Genomic DNA, 16,316 nt, shown 5'->3' with positions numbered 1-16,316 from the left:
AATATCAAGATATGAACTGCACACTAAAACTGCATTAGAACCCTGCCTGGGTGACATCGTACTGTCTGTTAGCCAATGACTATAACCCTTTCATAGGTGGACCAGGTGATCCAAACACAAATCCCTAAAAATATAAATAAAATAATAAATGTGCTTTGGAGGGCATCAGGGTATTTACGCACACAAGCCAGGTTATTTACCTCCCTCCATCCAATGACTAGCAGGTTAGGGGGAGGGGGGAAAAGAGGAATGTGTGCTCAGTCAACCTAACCTGTTTAAATGAAGGTTCATTAGAATGTTTAGCAGTGAACACATCAGCTGAGGAATCACCAGCATGGCTGATCGCTTGTCTGGTCTGTGAGACCAGGTTCCAGTCTGTTCTCATTTCCTCTCTCACCCAAACCTGAACAGTCCAACGAGCCGAACGACGACTTTAACCCCAGAGAACAAACGTGTCTGAATCAGGTAAAACCTTCCTGGGAAACCCTCTTGATTTCTCATTATGTTTATTAAGGACGGCACGGTGGTGCAGTGGGTAGAACTTGTTCAGGCATGTTCTCCCCGTGTCTGTGTGTGTTTGCTTCCACAGTCCAAACACATGCAACCGAGGTTATCGGGAGAATCTAAATTTTCCCTAGGTATGAGTGCATTAGTGAATGGTGTGTGTGCCCTGTGATGGACTGGCAAACTGACAGGGGTGTATTCCTGCCTCTCGCCCAATGCATGCTGGGATAGGCTCCAGCACCTCCTGCGATCCCAACCAGGAATAAGAGGGTTAGATAATGGAAGGATGGATTGATTTTTTTTTGTTTTTACCTTTTTATATAAATATCTAAAATATTATACTATTAGCATTGACTGCGTATATCAGAACAGATTTTAAATAAGACTTTGAGTTGAAATGAATGCAACATAAAAATGAACCTGAAGAACAGGGCTGGTGTAAAACTGCTGGCAGATCAGCCACTCAAACCTCAGTGGTACAATGCTGCCCCCTGCAGGAAGTGCTGTCTCTGATAATCAGGCGTGTCTAACAGGAAGAGGGAAGTACAGTTTCTCACACACAGGCACATTACTTACGCTGGGGATCTAATGATATGATTTCAATGTATATTTTTTAGAAATTTAGGAATTTCTAAAGATTTTGCCTGAGGAATAAAAACAGGCAGGGAAAAACAGAGATTTGGGACTAAATTAAATTCTTTTTTAATCTGCTGTTTTTGCATAACAGCAATAAGTAAAAGTGAAACTAAACTGCAGATTTAGCAGAAGCCCTTACTGAGCTCAGAACAGACAGAATGGCGTCTGGATCTTCTCTCCTGGAAGAGGAGCTCTCCTGTCCTGTGTGCTCTGAAATCTTCAGGGATCCCATTGTCCTGAGTTGCAGTCACAGCTTCTGTAAGGCCTGTCTGCAGCAGTACTGGGAACAGAAGGGATCTCGGGAGTGTCCAGTTTGCAGGAGAAGATCTTCAAAGGAACTACCTCCCAGTAACCTGTCTCTGAGGAATACCTGTGAGGCTTTCTTAATGGAGAGAAGTCAGAGAGCTAAAGCAGGATCTGAAGTGCTCTGCAGTCTGCACAGTGAGAAACTCAAACTCTTCTGTTTAGTGGACCAAATACCCGTCTGTGTGATCTGCCAAACTTCAAGAAAACATGCAAACCATGAACTGCTACCAGTTCAGGAGGCGGCAGAAGAGTATAAGGTAACTGATTTATAGTAGAATTTAGACTTTTACCATTTATTTAAATTAATTTATGTTTGGAAATTAAATTTCATTTTAAAAGTCATTGCAAAAGATGATTGCAATTACGCAGATTTTTAAAAAATTTGGGCTTTGTTGTGCTGTCATCTACTGAGACCATGCTGAACTTTAAAATGTTTTTGATAAATATAATTAATATTAAATATGACTATTTTTCATTATTTAGAATTTTGTATGAAATAGTGCATATCTAAAGGGTTATGAGCTAAAGATATAAACAATTTTAGTTTTCAGGTTTTGCATGTTTGAGCCCATGACTATGTGTCACATGACTGACAGAGAGACAGGAGGGAGGGGCAGGAGTGTGGAGACATTCTCAGAGCTGTGTTAGGGAGCAGTGCTCAGCATGGGACAGTAGGGGGTCAAAGTTCATGCCTCAGATACATGTGTCTGACACAATGTGGCCTTAGAGGGCAGATTACTGTTAATGTCAAATGTAACTCTAAAGATACAGCATATCAAACTTGAGGCATTATCATTTAAAAATGTTTTTAAATTGAACTTTTTTGTAAAAATAATATTAATATAGGCAATGCAACTGAGGCAATACACTGATATGTGTCAGTGAACACATTGTCTAATCAGAAACTGTGACCAGAGTCTCCATTCTGGCTCCCCTCTGTCTGAGCAGGGGCTCTTGTGCTGTCTGTCTAGGCAGTGAAGTTTACTGTGTGACTGTTTCCTCAGTAAAGTGTGGACTCTGTCATTTCTTTCCAGGAGAAACTTAGGACTGCACTGGCTCCACTGCAGGAGAAGCTAAAAGCCTTTAATGCAGTGAAACTAATCTGTGATAAAACTGCAGAGCACATCAAGGTACTGTACTGAGGCCTTTTAATCACAGTGTTGAAAATGCTGCTCTGGATTGTGCTGAAATGGTGGTGAATTATGTTTATTCCAGAGCCAGGCCCAGCACACAGAGAGACAGATAAAGATGGAGTTTGAGAAACTTCAGCAGTTCCTAAAAGATGAAGAGGCAGCCAGGATCGCTGCACTGAGGGAGGAGGAGGAGCGGAGGAGTCAGATGATGAAGGAGAAGATTGAGAAGATGACAGAAGAGATATCAGCCCTTTCTGAACAAATCAGAGCCATAGAACAGGAGCTGGGAGCTGAAGACGTCTCATTCCTGCAGGTAAGACCTGTTCACTCTGTGTCTGCAGGACTCTATACAAACTACTGTTAATGCTCACATGCATTCATTTATAGAATATTGATAATATCCTTGCATTTATATAGCGCCTTTCCAAATGCTCAAAGTGCTTTACAGTGAGGGGGAACTCACCTCACCCACCACCGATGTGTAGCACACACTGGGGTGATGCACGGCAGCCATTTTGCACCCAAAAGCTCACTACATATTAGCAAAGGTGGAGAGGGAGAGAACATATTTTAGCCAATTAAGTCAGGGGATGATTTGGAGGCAAATTTTGCAAGAGCCAGATCTGGGATTTTGCCAGGACACTGGGAAGCCCCTACTTTCAGCGACAAATGTCATGGGATCTTTAATGACCACAGTGAGTCAGGACCTCGGGTTAACGTCTCATCCGAAAGACGGCATCTCCTACAGCACAGTGTCCCCGTCACTGCACTAGGGCATTGGGGTTTATTTGACCAGAGGGAAGATTGCCCCCTGCTGGCCCACCAACACCACTTCCAGCAGCAACTCACTATTCCCTGGTGGTCTCCCATCCAAGTACTAACCAAGCCCACACTTGCTTAGCTTCAGCCAGTCGGCAGGAGCAGAGCGCATAGAATTTATTTAGAGAATATAGTATTCTCTAAACCACCTTTAAATGTAAACTTGCTAATATTATCAAATCTACTCAAAGCTTATCAAGCAGTAGAATTACAGTCTCTTTTTGCAGGCAAAGTTTGTTTACAAGTTTCTCATCATTTTAGATCCACTCACTGTACACATACTTAACTATGATGAAGCAGCACATTTATTTTTCTGTGTCATGTGTCATATCTAAAGCTTGTTCAGCCACATACAGTCAGACATTACTGTGTTTTATCTGCAGTATTGGCTACATTGATAATAATTCACTCTCTTATTTCAGAGCTACAAGGACACACAAAACAGGTAAGCAAACTCCATCCTCTGTCATCAGGTTAAATATCTAAAGTAGTTTATTAGCCCTGTAGTGTTCTATCAGTGAGGTACTGCAGAACGTGTTTGCAATGTTTCTCTCTATAATAAATACTGCAGCATTAATAATGATCTGAGAGAAATTTTTAAAATACTAAAGTAATTAAATGAATTTTTACCTGTTATATAAATCCCCCCCCCTCCTGTAAGTGTGTCCCTCAGTGGGGTCGGGCTGCTTCATATTTGGCAGTCAGTGGGGCTGTGTGGCAGAACGCTGGGAGGGATGGAGCCATTTTCTTATAGAATGAAGATCTGATGCTGCTGCTGATAATCTTCTATGGTAATGAAGCCACACCCACAGCACAAGTGACTCCTGAATATTATTGCAGAGCCCAGTGCACACTGGCGGATCCAGAGAAGGTCTCAGGAGCGCTGATCGATGTGGCCAAGCACCTGGGCAATCTGAAGTACAGAGTGTGGGAGAAGATGCTGGGGACTGTTCAATACAGTGAGTACTGGGGGCAGGGAGCTCCACATTGTCACTATACAGGTGGAATCTTCAGCATCTTTTCCATATTGGTCCTGTCTGTGTAAGAGCCCTGGAGTGAAGAGACTGAGCACCAGTCCTTAATGTCACTGATGCTCATAATAAAATGCTGCTTTAAGAGTGATGCTGTATTTAAGGGGAAGGACAGGAGCTGCACAGATACTGGCAGGCTTTGAACCCTCTTACAATAATTATACAGATGAACATATATATGCAACATATGACTTGTCAAATATTAACTTTTAGTACTGGTGCTTCTCACACATGTATCTGAGACTGTAATGGTTTGTTTAGTGAAACCTAGTTAATATCATTAGGAGCCCATTATGGTTTCGCTTTGTGCAGATCAGTACTGACTTCACTTCTTTGCTCCACAGGCATTTAGCAGAAGCTCTTATCCAGAGCAACTTACACAACTTTTACATTGTATCCAATGATACACCTGCAATGCAGGTTAAGTACCTTGCTCAATGGTACAACAGCAGTGTCCTACCAGGGAATCAAACCTGTGACTTTTAGGTTACTGCAGCATTTAGTTTACAAGACCAACGCCTTACCCGATGTACTACACTACCGCCTATACTACACTTCTGCTGACGTCTCATTCTCTGTCCCTTCAGCTCCTGTGACTCTGGACCCAAACACAGCACATCCCTCCCTCTCACTGTCTGAGGATCTGACCAGTGTGAGAGACAGTGGTGAGATTCAGCAGGTTCCTGATAATCCAGAGAGATTTGATGAGTGGTCGTTTGTGCTGGGCTCTGAGGGATTCAGCTCAGGGAGACACTGCTGGGATGTAGAAGTGGGGGGTGAGCACTGGGAGGTAGGTGTGGCTAAAGAGTCCATCAGAAGGAAAGGGCATGTGGGTCTGAGCCCAGCAGGAGGAGTGTGGGGTATATGGCGGCGCTTTCATCGTTATGAAGCCCTGACCTCCCCACCTACAGCCCTCACTGTGCAGAGGAAACTCCAGAGGGTCAGAGTGCAGCTGGACTGGGACAGGGGGGAGGTGTCATTCTTTGACCCCAGTGACAACACTCCTCTCTACACTTTTAAACACTCCTTCACTGAGAGAGTCTTTCCATTCTTCTGGCCTGATTTTATGTTTACCGATCCACTGAAGGTGTCCAGTGTTTCCCCCAGGATTTCATTGTAGGCAGGGGGCCTGGTTGGGAGGGGGGGGGCTAGTTTAGGGGGGTTGATGGGTGCTGCTGCGACCGTGTTTGATTGGGGGGGCATCGATTGCATTTTATTCATTTATTTATTCCCTTAGTTTGGCGCCCATTTCCTAATGAAACACTGAAAAGGATGCAAAAGACAATAAAATATATCAGTTTAACTTTTTAAGGAAACTGTCTGAAATAGAGTTGTTTAAATCCCGCTCTGTGAATGGAATATTTAGGAGTTCTGTTATCCAGTGGAGATGGCTAACTTTAGCTTTGAATCAGTTAGGCTGCTGTCCATAGTTTGTAGGGACGGTCCTGAAGCCAGGCCAGCTTCCACACAGACTCCCGGTGTTCTGACTGCTTGGCTGCACCTGTGTCCTTCACAGTGGCTTCTGTGACTGACAATCAGCAGCTTCACAGACATCAGAACAGTTCCCACTGTCTCCATTCTACCCTCATCTCGTCTTCATGGAAGAAGGATGAGATGCTCATCTCACACTTTTTTGGTGTTTGTTCCTCTTAGTCTCTGAGGATGACGTTGTCATGTTACTAGGCTCGTTATTCCCTTTCCTGGAGTAAATCTCCACTACATAAACAAATCCACTCATCAGCGCGTGGCCAAGCAGCCAACCATAGTGAGATAACCGCAAATCAGCACACACTAATTTCACAGCTCCAGTAAGTTTCTAACCAGGGGGCGTCCAGAAACCCCACAAATGTGTTGAGAATTTCTGTGGACGGATCATAAAATGTTGTGCTAATGTGAACAAATTTTCCTTTGATTTTTGAATCATAAAGTCAAATTTTTAATGTAACTTGTACAATGTTATTTCCAACTAATTTCTGTGGTATATAGTGGTATTGTAAGTATGTTGGTTTGTGTGTAATCAGTTGAATTGTAATAAATGCACCAGTGGAATCACTCCAGAGTGCTGCTCTTTTCCTGACCCGTCACCAGTGTGTCTCCCAGGTGAGTGATGAGGTAAGTCTCTCTCTCCAGTGCAGTGTGAACACAGACTGAGACAAAATACGTCCCTCATACACTGGGTTTGGGTTCATGCCAAACTTGAGCTGACCTGAGATTAGTTGTGAAATGCAGATAAGCGCAGTGCCCCTAGATGGCGCTGTGAACTCACGAGTGATAGGCATACTTAAGCAAAAAGAAAATAAGAAACTGAAATGAAGCTAGAATGCAAGTTTCAATTCATTTCACATTAAACATTATCAAAAGTTAATTTTCCTCACTTTACAAAAAAGGGTTTCATACAAAATAATCAAAAGTAATCAAACAGCACGTTAGTTCCCTTATGAAGAGCCCCTCAGAGACTGATGACGCTACGCCTGGAATCAGGGTCAGTGGAGGATTACGCCACAGAGTACTGCACCCTGGGTACTGAGAGCGAATCCCTGGGTACTGAGAGCGAATCCCTGGGTACTGAGAGCGAATCCCTGGGTATTGAGAGCGAATCTCTCAGTACCCAGAGAATACAGCAGGTTTCGGTGAATGGACATGTCCAACACCAAGGTCTCAAATACAAGCTCACCCCTGGGTTTTGGCCTGTCCCCCCTGCTTTTTATTATGTATAAAGACAGTTGCAGGAATTCTCAAGAGGGCAGCTATCTTGTGAAATTCTCTGATGACACCGCTCTATTGTCTCTTCTTCAGGTCTCAGGGTCAGATCATGGTTGTTCCCTACCTGCTTTTGTTAAACGGTGTGATGATAACTTCCTCGACCTTAACGTATTAAAAACGAAGGAATGAATCATTGATTTCAGGCAGAATAGAGACAAACCAAAAGCTAGCATTATACTCGGCAAGGATGTTTAAATTGTCGACACACGTAAGTACCTATAGGGACAGGGGTCGACTCCCAACTCAAGTTCGATGTAAATACAGTCTGCTGTCAAGTGTGGACAACAAAGAATTCACTTAATGCGGAAGCTTAACTCTCTTCATGTCTGTGATACTATTTTATGTAGCTAATTGTAGCCCTCCCACCACAATGCTCATTTACATAATATACATAGGCAATACTGAAACCTATGAAACTTCCATTGATACACTAAAATGCATGGGAGGAGCTGTGATGGGATGCACCAGTTTACTCTATGTCTAGGGATCTCACCTGGGAGACTGGGAGGCCTCAGGTAGCTTTAAAGATGTTAGTATGCAGCTATACTGCTTGTGAACAATGACTCCCATGCATAAACACTTTGACTCACGAGCCCCCACTTTGAGCACTCACACTCAAAGAACCAGTTATTTTATTAACCTAAAATGGTGCTCTACTTGTGCGTAACATTTGACTCCATGTAGGCTATAAGGAGTAAAACCACAATACCAAAATACACCAAATTATAATGAGCTTAATCAATTTCAAGAGAAAAATATGCAATAACACTATACACAGTCCAGAATATATCTTTAACTACAATAGTGGCATTTATTTAAAATAAAACACCGAAGTGCCATCAACTTGACGCCATTCAAACTTAGGCAGCCCATACACACTGCATGGCCCCTGTAACTGTCACAGTATTAAATTAAAGAAATGAACACGAAACCAAAATAACAAACTAAAGAAAATAACCCGGGATTTTAGGCTGTACGTGCACAGTTTGTCTTTATACGTTGGCGCGCATGTTGGAGCTCATATGAATCCACACAAGAATAATGCTGAGGTTTACTCACACACACAGGAAAACAAGTCACTGGCGATCCGAATGCAGGTCCGACACAAACACACTGGTCCAGCCGCGTGCTGTCCTCTTCGTGTGGCTAGCTGCAGGTTAGCTAACCCGAAACAGTTGAGAAAACACTTCGTCGAGAAGAAAATAAGAAAACTGGAATTTACACCAAAACGTCCGCACCTTCCCATCCCGTACCGCGACTTATTTCAATGACGATGTCGAAAACCGATAATCAATTCCAAAACGTGCATTCAACTCAATTTCACGAAACAGTTTTGCGATCTCTCCTGCACCGCGCACCATCTGCTTCTCTCTCCAGTTCTCTCCTCAGTTCGAATCTTCTCCTGCAACCGCTAACTAGTTCGCACTTGACCTCTTGTCGAACCCCCCATCACGCAGCGTGATTGGACAACATATCTTCTAATCAGCACAGCAACAGGCGCCAGACAGTTCACTAAAAGTTTAACCAGACTAAAGTAGTTCTCGTTTTATCAGCTTCTATCACGTGAACCAATTATCTAAATCACACAGTTGCATAGGATAAACTGCAGCTAGCCCCACACGAATGGCACAGAAAAAAAACACTGGCCTCTCTGAACAACATTACCCAAATCCAAGAATTAATGAATTAATTAATACATTGCAAATATCAGATCAAATTGGCAAACATCTTCCAAGGGCACTACATAATTTTTGTCAATCATTCATTGAAAGTCTTTTAACTTTCTCATTTATTTGCTGGTTTAATGGGTTGTCTGTGAAGGACAAGAATAGCCTAAATGGTATTGTGAAAGTCTGCTCCAAGATAATTGGAGCCCAGCAAAGAGACCTGTACTCCCTCTGGGAGAAACAGGTGGCCCAGAAAGCAAAAGCTAGCCAATCTGTCCATGTTCTGTCCAGCGAATTCACTGTAATGCCCTCAGGCGGGTGTTATAATGTGCCCCTTAGGAGAACAAACCGCTACTCTAAGTCCTTCATTCCTTCCGCTATCAGGCTACTAAACGCCGACAGTAGTCATTCTAAATGACTGTTACGTTTTTAAACTTGGTTATTTATATGAACTATAACAAAATGTTTTATTATTTATTTACTTTATTATTATTATTATTATTTTATTTTAAAAAAATATTTATTATTTACTGCTGCTCGTTGTTTCCTTGTATTGACCCATGCATGTTGATCTGTTGCCTCTGATATATAACTACCTTGCCTGTGAGTTTTGGAGTTGTGTGTATGGACTGGGTAAGCTGCAAAATAATTGCCCTTCTTGGGATCAATAAAGATGACTGAATCTGAATCTGAATCTGGGTACTGAAAGTGAATCTCTGGGTACTGAGAGCGAATCTCTGGGTACTGAGAGTGAATCTCTGGATACTGAGAGCAAATCTCTGGGTACTGAGAGTGAATCTCTGGGTACTGAGAGCGAATCTCTGGGTACTGAGAGTGAATCTCTGGGTACTGAGAGCGAATCCCTGGGTACTGAGAGTGAATCTCTGGGTACTGAGAGTGAATCTCTGGGTACTGAGAGTGAATCCGTGGGTACTGAGAGCGAATCCCCGGGTACTGAGAGCGAATCCCTGGGTACTGAGAGCGAATCCCCGGGTACTGAGAGCGAATCCTTGGGTACTGAGGAGGCCCCGTCTGCCTTTCTCATGCCAGGATTGATGGAGCGCATGAAGGATGAGCTGGCTTCCTGAGGCTGATCCAGCTGATCGCTCTGTATCCACAGTCGGATTTGGGAACGGGAGGCGGAGCGGCGGAGGCGGCTGGGGACCGTTCCAGAGTCCAGCTTTCCCTCAGCCCGGTCCTCACCCTCCGCCCCCCACGGACCCTCCTGGAGGATCTGCGGGTCCAGTGGAAGAGCCCTGGGGGCTGGGTCACACTGGGCTGTCCCGCCGTGGGAGGGGGCGGGGTGTGAGGGAGGGGGAGTGTGTTTACTGGGGCCGGTCGGGGAAACGCCTCGGTTCGCTAGGCCTGGCCTGAGTCCCGTTCTCCCCAGCTGCCCACGCCTGCTCTGGGTGTATCTGTGTCCCTCAGCTGGGCTTCCTGTGTCAGGGAGGCTGTCGCTCTTATCGATTCGGGAGCTGCGGGTAACTTCACGGACTGAGAGTTTTGCGCAGCGAAATGACATCTGAGTTTCAACCCTTTGTGAGCATCTTTTCGTCTTTTCCCTAAACGGACAACTCCCGGGAATGGGCCGCTTCGCCCGCTACACAGAGCGCCTCCTCCTGCCTGAGGAGCATTCTGAGAGGACCCAGTTTCACCTCCTCCCCTCTCCTGAGTCACACGTTGTTCTGGGTCAGCCCTGGCTCCCTCAGCATGGTCCTGCCACTGCCTGGGCTAACGGCCCTATTGGACGCTGGGGATGTGATTGACAGGCTACCCCACTGTCCGCCGGTACGACTGCGTGTGCTGTCTCTCTTCTCCCGTGTCTGTAGTGTGTATGTTATGTGTGCTGTCTCTCTTCTCCCGTGTCTGTAGTGTGTATGTTATGTGTGCTGTCTCTCTTCTCCCGTGTCTGTAGTGTGTATGTTATGTGTGCTGTCTCTCTTCTCCCGTGTCTGTAGTGTGTATGTTGTGTGCTGTCTCTCTTCTCCCGTGTCTGTAGTGTGTATGTTGTATGCTGTCTCTCTTCTCCCGTGTCTGTAGTGTGTATGTTATGTGTGCTGTCTCTCTTCTCCCGTGTCTGTAGTGTGTATGTTATGTGTGCTGTCTCTCTTCTCCCGTGTCTGTAGTGTGTATGTTATGTGTGCTGTCTCTCTTCTCCTGTGTCTGTAGTGTGTATGTTATGTGTGCTGTCTCTCTTCTCCCGTGTCTGTAGTGTGTATGTTATGTGTGCTGTCTCTCTTCTCCCGTGTCTGTAGTGTGTATGTTATGTGTGCTGTCTCACTTCTCCCATGTCTGTAATGTGTATGTTATGTGTGCTGTCTCTCTTCTCTCGTGTCTGTAGTGTGTATGTTATGTGTGCTGTCTCTTATCTCCCGTGTCTGTAGTGTGTATGTTATGTGTGCTGTCTCTCTTCTCCCGTGTCTGTAGTGTGTATGTTATGTGTGCTGTCTCTCTTCTCCCGTGTCTGTAGTGTGTATGTTATGTGTGCTGTCTCTCTTCTCCCGTGTCTGTAGTGTGTATGTTATGTGAGCTGTCTCTCTTCTCCCGTGTCTGTAGTGTGTATGTTATGTGTGCTGTCTCTCTTCTCCTGTGTCTGTAGTGTGTATGTTATGTGTGCTGTCTCTCTCCTCCCGTGTCTGTAGTGTGTATGTTATGTGTGCTGTCTCTCTTCTCCCGTGTCTGTAGTGTGTATGTTATGTGTGCTGTCTCTCTTCTCCCGTGTCTGTAGTGTGTATGTTCCTGCTGGTGCAGCAGCTCCTGTTGGTTTTGTTGCTCTGTGTTTAGTGAAGCTCTGCTTTATTCCCGGCTCTGGGTCCCGTGTGTCTGCGCTTGGTTCTGTACTCTGCCAGCCGCATCACTGCCTCCTCCCCAGCCTGGGGAGGGCAACAGCCCCCGCCCACACCCCCCCCCCCTCTCGAATTAGGCCCTCTGCCTGCACCCTCGCCCCCCTCGTCCCCCCCCCCCGCACTCTCTCACCTCTGCACTCCTTACTCTCTCACCCCTCACCCCCTCACTCTCTCACCCCTCACCCCCTCACTCTCTCAACCCCTCACCCCTTCTCTCTCACCCTCTCACCCCTTCTCTCTCACCCTCTCACCTCCATTAGCTTCATCAGTGCTGTAGATGAGCGATTCTAAAGCACAGCTCTCTCCATTACCTCAATAGGATGTTATAAAGAGGAATGGATTTTAGATTTCAGGCTCTGTGTTTGAATTCCTGTTTGTAAGGGAGGGTGTGTGTTTGAGATTAGCTGGGGAATGAGATTCCATTTGGATTAACACACATGAGAGAGAACTGACAGAACCTGAAGAACAGGGCTGGTGTAGAACTGCTGGCAGATCAGCCAATCAAACCTCAGTGTTACAATGCTGCTCCCTGTGCTGTCTCTGATAATCTGGTGTGTCTAACAGGAAGAGGGAAGTACAGTTTCTTACACACAGGCGCTTTAGTTACACTGGGAATTTTATGATATGAATTCACTGAATATTTATCAAATATTGTGGAATTTCTGAAGATTTTGCCTGAGGAATAAAAACAGGCAGGGAATAACAGAGATTTGGGACTAAATTAAATTCTGCAGTTTTTGTCTAACAGCAATAAGTAAAAGTGAAACTAAAGTACAGAATAAGCAGAAGTCATTACTGAGCTCAGAACAGACTGAGACAAAATGGCGTCTGGATCTTCTCTCCTGGAAGAGGAGCTCTCCTGTCCTATGTGCTCTGAAATCTTCAGGGATCCTGTTCTCCTGAGTTGCAGTCACAGCTTCTGTAAGGCCTGTCTGCAGCAGTCCTGGGAACAGAAGGAATCTCGGGAGTGCCCAGTGTGCAGGAGAAGATCTTCAAGGGAACTACCTCCCATCAGTCTATCTCTGAGGAATGCCTGTGAGGCGTTTTTGAAGGAGAGAAGTCAGAGAGCTAAAGCAGGATCTGAAGTGCTCTGCAGTCTGCACAGTGAGAAACTCAAACTCTTCTGTTTGGTGGATCAAATACCCGTCTGTGTGATCTGCCAATCTTCAAAAAAACATGCAAACCACGAACTGCTACCAGTTCAGGAGGCTGCAGAAGATTATAAGGTAACTGATTTAAAAAATAATTTAGTCTTTAACTTTTTAAAGAATTTTAGTCTTTAGTCATTTATTTTATTAAATTTATATTTAGAAATTAAATTTCATTTAAAAAGTCATGATGATTGCAATTACTCAGATTTTTAAAAAGGTGGGCTTTGTTTTGCTGTCAACTACTGAGGCCAAACTGAACTTTAAACACAATTTCATAAACATAATATTAAATCTTAATATTTTTTCATAATTTTGAATTTATAATGAATAATGAAGTGCATATCTTAAGAGTTATTATCTGATAAAGGAGCCATTTTGGTTCTCAGGCCTGACTGCAGTTTGAGATCCTGACTACAGAGAGAGACAGGAGGGAGGGGCAGGAGTGTGGAGACATTCTCAGAGCTGTGCTAGGGAGCAGTACCCAGCATGGGACAGTAGGGGTCAAAGTTCATGCCTCAGATATATGTGTCTGACACAATGTGGCCTTAGAGGGCAGATCACTGTTAATGTGTCAAATGTAACTCTAAAGATACAGCACATTAATCCTGAGACATTTTCATGTTAAAAGTTTAATTTTTCTGATAAAAACAGAATATTACTGTTCCAATTTTGTCCAGGCATACCCATTTACTTGGCATGTAATTTTATAGTAGCAATACACTGATATGTGTGACAGTGAACACATTGTTTTTACAGAAGCTGTGACCTGAGTCTCCATTCTGGCTCCCCTCTGCCTGAGCAGGGGCTCTTGTGCTGTCTGTGTAGGCAGTGAAGTTTACTGTTCGTCTGTTTCATCAGTAAAGTGAGGACTGCTATTTCTTTCCAGGAGAAACTCAGGACTGCACTGGCTCCACTGCAGGAGAAGCTAAAAGCCTTTAATGCAGTGAAACTAATCTGTGATAAAACTGCAGCGCACATCAAGGTACTGTACTGAGGCCTTTAAATCACAGTGTTGAAAATGCAGCACTGGATTGTGCTGAAATGATGGTGAATAATGTTTATTCCAGAGCCAGGCCCAGCACACAGAGAGACAGATAAAGATGGAGTTTGAGAAACTTCAGCAGTTCCTAAAAGATGAAGAGGCAGCCAGGATCACTGCACTGAGGGAGGAAGAGATGCAGAAGAGTCAGATGATGAAGGAGAAGATTAAGAAGATGACAGAAGAGATATCATCCCTTTCAGAACAAATCATAGCCATAGAACCGGAGCTGGGAGCTGAAGACGTCTCATTCCTGCAGGTAAGACCTGTTCACTCTGTGTCTGCAGGACTCTATACAAACTGCTGTTAATGCTCACACACATTCATTTATAGAATATTAATAATATTCTTGCATTTATATAGCGCCTTTCCAAATGCTCAAAGTGCTTTACAGTGAGGGAGAACTCACCTCACCCACCACCGATGTGTAGCACACACTGGGGTGATGCACGGCAGCCATTTTGCGCCTGAAAGCTCACTACATATTAGCGAAGGTGGAGAGGGAGAGAGCATATTTTAGCCAATTAAGTCAGGGGATGATTTGGTGGCAAATTTTGTGAGCGCCAGATCTGGGATTTAGCCAGGACACTAGGAAGCCCCTACTCTTAGTGATAAGTGTCATGGGATCTTTAATGACCACAGAGAGTCAGGACCTCGGTTTAACGTCTCCTTTGAAAGACAGCATCTCCTCCAGCACAGCGTCCCCGTCACTGCACTGGGGCATTGGGGTTTATTTGACCAGAGGGAAGATTGCCCCCTGCTGGCCCACCAACACCACTTCCAGCAGCAACTCAGTATTCCCTGGTGGTCTCCCATCCAAGTACTAACCAAGCCCACACTTGCTTAGCTTCAGCCAGTCGGCAGGAGCAGAGCGCATAGAATTTATTTAGAGAATATAGTATTCTCCAAACCACCTTTAAATGTAAACTTGCTAATATTATCAAATCTATTCAAAGCTTATCAAGCAGTAGAATTACAGTCTCCTTTTTGCAGGCAAAGTTTGTTTACAAGTTTCTCATCATTTTAGATCCACTCACTGTACACTTAACTATGATGAAGCAGCACATTTATTTTTCTGTGTCATGTGTCATATATAAAACTTGTTCAGCAACATACAGTCATATATTACTTTGTTTTATCTACAGTATTGGCTACATTGATAATAATTCACTCTCTTATTTCAGAGCTACAAGGACACACAAAACAGGTAAGCAAACTCCATCCTCTCTCTTCAGGTTAAAGATCTAAAGTAGTTTATTAGCACTGTAGTGTTCTATCAGTGAGGTACTGTGGAATGTGTTTGCAATGTTTCTCTCTATAATAAATACTGCAGCATGAATAATGACTGAGAGAAGTTTTTAAAATACTAAAGTAATTAAATGAATTTTTACCTGTAATATAAATCCCCCCTTTCCTGTGAGTGCGTGTCCCTCAGTGGGGTCGGACTGCTTCATATCTGGCAGCCAGTGGGGCTGTGTGGCAGAAAGCTGGGAGGGATGGAGCCATTTTCTTATAGAATGAAGATCTGATGCTGCTGCTGATAATCTTCTATGGTATTGAAGCCACGCCCACAGCACAAGTGACTCCTGAATATTATTGCAGAGCCCAGTGCACACTGGCGGATCCAGAGAAGGTCTCAGGAGCGCTGATTGATGTGGCCAAGCACCTGGGCAATCTGAAGTACAGAGTGTGGGAGAAGATGCTGGGGACTGTTCAATACAGTGAGTACTGGGGGCAGGGAGCTCCACATTGTCACTGTACAGGGGGAATCTTCAGCATCCTTTCCACAAGCTGATAAAGCCAGTCAGAGTCATATTGGTCCTGTCTGTGTAAGAGCCCTGGAGTGAAGAGACTGAGCACCAGTCCTTAATCTTACTGATGCTCATAATAAAATGCTGCTTTTATAGTGATTACGTATTTTAGGGGAAAGACAGGAGCTACACAAACACTGACAGGCTTTGTTTCCTCTTATAGGAATTCTTCAATGTGTGACTTATCAAATAGTTTTAGATTTTAGTTCTGGTGCTTCTCTCACACATGTGTCTGAGGCTATAAAGGCTGTTTTTGTGAAACCCAGTTTATATAATTAGGAGCCCATTGTGTCTGACGGTTTCCCTTTGTGCAGATCAGTGCTGACTTCACTTCTTTGCTTCACAGGCATTTAGCAGAAGTTCTTATCCAGAGCAACTTACACAACTTTTACATAGCGTTTACATATTATCCAATGATACAACTGGATATATACTGGAGCAATGCAGGTTAAGTACCTTGCTCAAGGGTACAACAGCAGTGTCCTATCGGAGAATCTAACCTGTGACTTTTAGGTTACTGCAGCATTTAGTTTACAAGACCAAATCCTTACCCAATGTACTACACTACCGCCTATACTACACTTCTGCTGACGTCTCATTCTCTGTCCCT

The 16,316-nt window shown here is 44.2% G+C and overlaps 2 protein-coding genes across 2 annotated transcripts in view; both read left to right on the top strand.

Moving 5' to 3' along the window:
- Nucleotides 1-16,316, top strand: part of LOC118229527 — a 32,147-nt gene that overhangs the window by 14,754 nt on the left and 1,077 nt on the right. The window contains exons 7-16 of the mRNA XM_035421557.1: nt 1,261-1,703; nt 2,481-2,576; nt 2,662-2,892; nt 3,821-3,843; nt 4,239-4,357; nt 5,017-5,547; nt 6,911-6,991; nt 7,226-7,233; nt 9,980-10,164; nt 15,582-15,616. Coding sequence (XP_035277448.1) covers nt 1,261-1,703; nt 2,481-2,576; nt 2,662-2,892; nt 3,821-3,843; nt 4,239-4,357; nt 5,017-5,547; nt 6,911-6,991; nt 7,226-7,233; nt 9,980-10,164; nt 15,582-15,616 — 1,752 coding nt within the window. The remainder of the gene's footprint in view (nt 1-1,260; nt 1,704-2,480; nt 2,577-2,661; nt 2,893-3,820; nt 3,844-4,238; nt 4,358-5,016; nt 5,548-6,910; nt 6,992-7,225; nt 7,234-9,979; nt 10,165-15,581; nt 15,617-16,316) is intronic.
- Nucleotides 12,418-14,301, top strand: LOC118228921 (tripartite motif-containing protein 35-like). Its single transcript, XM_035420509.1, has 3 exons — nt 12,418-12,931; nt 13,743-13,838; nt 13,924-14,301. Exons 1-3 carry the CDS (start codon nt 12,527-12,529, stop codon nt 14,203-14,205), a joined length of 783 nt encoding a protein of 260 aa, XP_035276400.1. The 5' UTR covers nt 12,418-12,526; the 3' UTR covers nt 14,206-14,301.

The sequence above is a fragment of the Anguilla anguilla genome, chromosome 6 (genome assembly GCF_013347855.1).
Source record: "Anguilla anguilla isolate fAngAng1 chromosome 6, fAngAng1.pri, whole genome shotgun sequence".
Lineage (NCBI taxonomy): Eukaryota > Metazoa > Chordata > Actinopteri > Anguilliformes > Anguillidae > Anguilla > Anguilla anguilla.
The sequence above is the reverse complement of the archived record's forward strand: the minus strand, read 5'-3'. Positions and strand labels throughout refer to the sequence as shown.

Coding starts and splice junctions, on each gene's coding strand:
- LOC118228921 (XM_035420509.1), top strand. CDS start 12,527: ATGGCGTCTGGATCTTCTCTCCTGGAAGAGGAGCTCTCCTGTCCTATG. Junction 12,932..13,742: donor AGGCTGCAGAAGATTATAAG/GTAACTGATTTA, acceptor ATTTCTTTCCAG/GAGAAACTCAGGACTGCACT. Junction 13,839..13,923: donor AAACTGCAGCGCACATCAAG/GTACTGTACTGA, acceptor TGTTTATTCCAG/AGCCAGGCCCAGCACACAGA.